At 54.3% G+C, this 6,715-nt stretch overlaps 1 protein-coding gene across 1 annotated transcript; it reads right to left on the reverse strand.

The window, feature by feature from the left end:
* Positions 1-1,137: 1,137 nt before the first annotated feature.
* hjv (hemojuvelin BMP co-receptor) lies at positions 1,138-3,255 on the reverse strand (the record flags this gene model as incomplete). The annotated part of the gene is made up of 3 exons (XM_079758163.1): positions 1,138-1,743; positions 1,877-2,412; positions 3,156-3,255. The coding sequence occupies 3 exons, from the start codon at positions 3,253-3,255 to the stop codon at positions 1,138-1,140; spliced, it is 1,242 nt and encodes a 413-aa protein (XP_079614289.1).
* Positions 3,256-6,715: the final 3,460 nt, after the last annotated feature.

Consider the following 6,715-nt stretch of genomic DNA (forward strand, 5'->3'; position numbering starts at 1 on the left):
CTACTGTCCTGCTGGAGTCCTGCTGGAGTCCTGCTACAGTCCTGCTACCGTCCTGCTACCGTCCTGCTGCAGTCCTGCTACAGTCCTGCTGGAGTCCTGCTACCGTCCTGCTGCAGTCCTGCTACAGTCCTGCTGGAGTAGTGCTACCGTCCTGCTGCAGTCCTGCTACAGTCCTGCTGGAGTCCTGCTACCGTCCTGCTGCAGTCCTGCTACAGTCCTGCTGTAGTCCTGCTACTGTCCTGCTACCGTCCTGCTACCGCCCTGCTACCGTCCTGCTGGAGTCCTGCTACCGTCCTGCTACCATCCTGCTGGAGTCCTGCTACCGTCCTGCTACTGTCCTGCTACAGTCCTGCTGGAGTCCTGCTACAGTCCTGCTGGAGTCCTGCTACCGTCCTGCTACCGCCCTGCTACAGTCCTGCTACCGTCCTGCTACCGTCCTCTACCATCCTGCTGGAGTCCTGCTGGAGTCCTGCTACCGTCCTGCTACTGTCCTGCTGGAGTCCTGCTGGAGTCCTGCTACAGTCCTGCTACTGTCCTGCTGGAGTCCTGCTACAGTCCTGCTACTGTCCTGCTGGAGTCCTGCTACTGTCCTGCTGGAGTCCTGCTGGAGTCCTGCTACAGTCCTGCTACAGTCCTGCTGGAGTCCTGCTACTGTCCTGCTGGAGTCCTGCTGGAGTCCTGCTACTGTCCTGCTGGAGTCCTGCTACAGTCCTGCTGGAGTCCTGCTACTGTCCTGCTGGAGTCCTGCTACCGCCCTGCTACCGTCCTGCTACCATCCTGCTGGAGTCCTGCTGGAGTCCTGCTACCGTCCTGCTACAGTCCTGCTACTGTCCTGCTGGAGTCCTGCTACTGTCCTGCTGGAGTCCTGCTGGAGTCCTGCTACCGTCCTGCTGGAGTCCTGCTGGAGTCCTGCTGGAGTCCTGCTACAGTCCTGCTACTGTCCTGCTGGAGTCCTGCTACAGTCCTGCTGGAGTCCTGCTACTGTCCTGCTGGAGTCCTGCTACCGTCCTGCTACTGTCCTGCTGGAGTCCTGCTACCGTCCTACAGTCCGCCCCCCCCCCCCCCCCCCCCCCCCCCCGGACACCTCAGGCTTCTGTGATGCATTGTGGGTAAAAGTCTTGCAACCCGCATGCAGCCCTATAGGACCGCTCGGACCCCCAGGACCAGGAGCCCCAGCCAGACCAGGGCCACGCCCACCAGCGGGCCGGCCTCCGCGGGCACCGGGGGGGGCGGCAGGTGCAGCCGGGCCCCCCCCCCCAGCATGGCCCTGGCGTCGGCCCGGGCAGCCACGGCCGCCCGGCTGGCGTCGAGCTCCCCGCTGGCCAGGAGGTCGGCCACGCAGGCCTGCTGGTACACGTCCCGCACCGGGAGCAGGGCGGAGCAGCGGTCCGCCGCCGCCCCACCGCCCGCCGCGGGCGGGGGGGGCAGCCGCTGGGACGGGGGGCACCCCCACACGCACAGCTGGAGGTCCCGCTCGGGGGCGAAGGCGCGGGCGACGGCGCGCGGCGTGCGGACGGAGAGCCCCAGCGAGCGGCCGCTCTGCCGCACCACCAGCAGCGTGCCGATGTGCGGCGCGTGGATGGCGGCGTGCCGGCCGGGGTCCGAGGAGGAGATGAGCGGGCCGCGGCCCCACCGGCCCCCCGACACGGAGCCGTCTGCGAAGGCGGCCGGGACGTTGTCGAGCTCGGCAGTGTAGAGCAGCTGCTCCGTGCACGGGGCCCAGCTCTTGAGGATCACCGTCACCTGAGGGGGGGGGGCAGGGTTAGACCACCTGGGCGGGGGGGCTCTGGACCGGGGGTCTGTGGTTTCGTTTAGCCAATCACAAGCGTCCTTTACTTCATCGAGCCCATGGCAGAGGAGCACAGCTCTGGCCTACCTTGGTGAGGGCAGTGTAGCGTCCGTTGGCCCCGCCTCTCACGGGCGAGCTGGTCACCTGCACGTACAGGTACTCGTTGTCGATGGCAGGCCACGCCCCGCGCACGGCGCAGCTCTGGAAGTCGTCCCCGAAGGTGCGGATGTGGGGGTCTCCGAACACGCCGCAGTGCACGTAGCGCGGGGCCCGGCCCTCCCCGTAGACGCAGGTGTCGCCGCCCGGGGGGCGCGGCGCCGGGGGCAGGGGGCGTGGCCGGGCGGTGGGCCCCGCCCCCGGGCAGGCGTGCTGCTCCAGCAGGTCGTGGACGCCCTGAGCGGCCGCGTGGTAGGTGAGGTCGCCGCGGCAGCTGCGGGCCGTGCGGGCCGTGCAGGAGGCGTAGGAGCGCAGCGCGCCGCAGTAGCCGGCGTTCACCGCCCCCCGGCCCGGCCCCGCCCCCCGGCCCAGCCCGGTCCCGCCCCCGCTGAGGCCGCTGCTCCCCAGGTCAAAGGTCGCCGCCACGAAATCCGAGTTGCAGCGCAGGATGTTGCAGGGGGACGCCACTGGGGGAGACGGACAGACGGCTCAGTCCTGGAAAGCTCTAGGTTCCAATCCCTTAAATGTGATATATATAGACCTTTAGATCGATAGATCTGTATATAGATATATATGTATAGATTCATATCCTCTTTACAGGAGAGAGGCTGTATGTTCTATTCCTAATAATGCTACATGTTCTGTTATTTGTTCGAATCCATCCCATGATCTTGGTTCTGTTCCGTCTGATGCGCTGTTCTTTAGGGTTATGGGTTCTGATCCCTCTGGTGTTCTGTGTTCTATTCCCTCTGTGTTCTTTTCCCTCTGAGGTTCTGTGTTCTATTCCCTCTGAGGTTCTGTGTTCTATTCCCTCTGTATTCTATTCCCTCTGTGTTCTATTCCCTCTGTGTTCTATTCCCTCTGAGGTTCTGTGTTCTATTCCCTCTGTGTTCTATTCCCTCTGAGGTTCTGTGTTCTATTCCCTCTGTGGTTCTGTGTTCTATTCACTCTGAGGTTCTGTGTTCTATTCCCTCTGTGTTCTATTCCCTCTGAGGTTCTGTGTTCTATTTCCTCTGTGGTTCTGTATTCTATTCCCTCTGAGGTTCTGGGTTCTATTCCCTCTGTGTTCTAGTCCCTCTGTGTTCTATTCCCTCTGAGGTTCTGTGTTCTATTCCCTCTGTGTTCAAGTCCCTCTGTGTTCTAGTCCCTCTGGGTTCTATTCCCTCTGAGGTTGTGTGTTCTATGCCTTGCTCGTGGGCGGGACTCGCACCTTGTACACAGCACAGCTGCACCAGCAGCAGAAGCAGGGTGGCGACACACCGTTTCCATGGTAACCGCGGCTGGTGTGAGGCGGGGGTCCGGGTACCCATGCCCCCCCCCCCCACCTCCAGCCAGGGGCGATGTCAACCACAGCCTTCTACTGGTGGACCCTGCGAGTTGCCCAGTACAACCACAGCCTTCTACTGGTGGACCCTGCGAGTTGCCCAGTACAACCACAGCCTTCTACTGGTGGACCCTGCGAGTTGCCCAGTACAACCTCAGCCTTTTACTGCTGTACAGTGGTAGCTGCCCAGTACAACCACAGCCTTCTACTGGTGGACACTGGGAGCTGCCCAGTACAACCACAGCCTTCTACTGCTGGACACTGGGAGCAGCCCAGTACAACCACAGCCTTCTACTGGTGGACACTGGGAGCTGCCCAGTACAACCACAGCCTTCTACTGGTGGACACTGGGAGCTGCCCAGTACAACCTCAGCCTTTTACTGGTGTAGAGTGGTAGCTGCCCAGTACAACCACAGCCTTCTACTGGTGGACACTGGAAGGTGCCCAGTACAACCACAGCCTTCTACTGGTGGACAGTGGGAGCTGACCAGTATGACTGCTATTCCTTCAGTGACTCCAGTCGAGTCCTCGGCCATCGGTTCAGACGACTGTGGGATAATTAAAAAGATTTGTCTTTATGAGTCTGTCACAGAGAGAGAGAGAGAGAGAGAGAGAGAGAGAGAGAGAGAGTGTGTGGGGTTATTTCTCCGACTAAAGATAGGACACAGTTGGCCCTGTATGCACCTCCCCAACTCACACACACACACACACACGACATAAATAACCTGCGGTTGCTACTGTTACTTTTGTACATATCTGCTTGTCTTTATCGATATGATTGGTTGATTGGTTGAATGACATGGCTGTAACGCCCGCCTAATACCCTCGTTACATTGCTCTAAGTGGGAGACTGGGTACTCGGTCGATCCAGATCAATAGGTTAATCCCATCATACCATTTCTAGGCCAGGAAAAAACGACGGAGGAGTCGAAATCACCAGGATAACCATTTTATACTGTACCATTAACAGATAAAGGAACGACGTTAATATGTTAATACAGCCTTATGGGGACGTGAACACAGAGGCTTTACCAGTCCGGCTCCGGACGTCGACTCTATCACCCCTGAAGCCACTCCGTGTGAATCCATATTAACATTTAATAAAAGCTTTACCTTCGACCACTTGCTGGGAGAAAGTCTGGGTCCGGAGGCAGAGCGGCTCCGGTCCGGGGGGGTCTAGACGCCTGGTTCCTGGAGCACTCTGGCCGGGCCTCCGTGTGGGTCTCCGGGCGTCAGGCTGAATCAACCACCGGACACCTGCTGCCGCCGGACAGCTGCGGCTCCCCGCCCCGCCGCCGGCTATTTTAGTCCCGGACACCCGGACCCGAGAACCGAGACCGAGGCCACACGAGTGACCTGAGCGACAGACCGAGCTCAGGTATTAATAATACATAATAATAATAATTATTATTATTAATTACAATAATAAGAATTCTTCTTCTTCTTCTTCTTCTTCTTCTTCTTCTTCTTCTTCTTCTTCTTCTTCTTCTTCTTCTTCTTCTTCTTCTTATTATTATTATTATTATTAATTGTAATTATTATAATAAGTATAGGTATTACTAATTATTAGTATTATTGAAATATATTAAATAATAATTATTATAATAAATTATCATAATAATAAAATAGGCCAAATAACAATAATTATTAATAATCTTTATTATTAGGGCTGTCAAAATGAACGCGTTAACGCAGGGTGATTAATTTGTGGAATTAACGTTAATTTTTTAACGCATTAACGCATGCGCAAAATGACCCGCCCAATATTTCACACAGCGAATTCTAGCGGGCGCTCTGCACTAGTCGCCGCTCTAGAGTTTTGGCTGAGACACAAGATGGATACAGAACCGAAACAAGCTGTTGGCCCTCTGGATGGAACGTTTGAGTATAAAAAAAACAAAGGTGGAACACTTAATAAACAAGCGGTGATTTGCACACTCTGCAAGAAGGAGTTTTCGTTTCACAGAAGCACTTCCAGCCTGAAGTACCATATCAGCGCTAAGCATGCGTTTGTCGGCGCTTCAAGTTCTGGGGCAAGTCCAGGGGGCTTGCCTCAGACAACGCTCGCCAAAGGCCGTGCATTAAGTAATTCTATTTCGGAGAACTTGACCAAAAAAATTGCCAAATGGATTGCAAAAGACTGTCGGCCGATTTATATTGTTGAGGACAAGGGCCTCGCGGAAGTGTTACAAGTTGCTTCACGCGACGCATTCTACAAGCCACCGTCAAGAGGCACAGTAATGACTAAAATCCACGACCTCTACAAAACGAAAAAGAAAAAGAAAGAAGAGGATTTGGCTGCAGCTGATTATGTCGCCCTGACAGGAGACCACTGGACCTCTGTGAGTAACAACAATTACCTGGGTGTAACTGTGGTAGAAATTAACCTTACATTTTATGGTAAGCTATGATAATTATTAGGCCTACATATCATATAGATACTTTAATAGTGGAGAACAGCTGATCACCTTTGGCCTAGATGTTATGTGCCATGTGGCACCAGTGAGTGAGTCCAGTCCATTTCCATCTGATGGGCCATGTGACACATCAGTGAGAGGGTCCAGTCTACTCCCATTTTGATGTACTCACTGAGGACAATGCTTACATTCACAATCATCTCTGTTTGTATAAGGATAATATATGTTCTAAGGTCACATTGGGATTCAGAAGACAGGAGAGTATACTGACATCCACACAGTGTGACCCAGAAAAACATTCTATGCACATCAATATCTGATGAAAGTCCAACTTTGTATTGAGTAAAGGATGGGGGATATAAGGAGCTGTACGGGATTGATTCGGGAGTGCTTTGCAAACCACTCGGCTTTGTTGTTGCCTTTTTAACGATAAAGTCTTTTTGTCATATTCTCTCCGGACCCCTCTCGATTTTTTCAATCTCTCAGTTAGTTAAAGAATTAGATAAGTTGTTATTATTAATGCCACTACATAACTGCACATCATATCACTGAAACATGGGAACTGAAGTCGTTTGCGCTAACTACAATGAAAACAGAAGAGCGTCACTTTGCAGAAGCATGTGCAGAGCAGTTCCTAACAGTAGCACGCAAGTGGGAAATAGAAGGAAAAGTCACAACTATAGGGACCGAAAGCGCACGCAATATGATAGCTAGGCGGCTAGACTTTTGCCATTTGAGCACATGCCTTGCATAGCTCACATCCTACAGAGAAGCATCACGGTGAGCCTCTCTGACAGCAGATTTGTGTATGCATTGTCCAAGTCTCGCAAAATTGTGGGCCACTTCAAACACAGTCCGGCAAACACCGCAGAGCTTCAAGCACAACAAGCTGCCCTTGGACAGCAGCAGGAGCCGCTGGTCCAGGACGTTCCAACACGTTGGAATTCGACGGTGGATATGGTCAAGCGTCTGAACCGCAATCAAGCAGCAATAAAAGCAACCCTGGACCAACAGCAGCACAAACTCGTT

The sequence above is a fragment of the Pollachius pollachius genome (genome assembly GCF_949987615.1).
Source record: "Pollachius pollachius genome assembly, chromosome: 1".
NCBI lineage: Eukaryota > Metazoa > Chordata > Actinopteri > Gadiformes > Gadidae > Pollachius > Pollachius pollachius.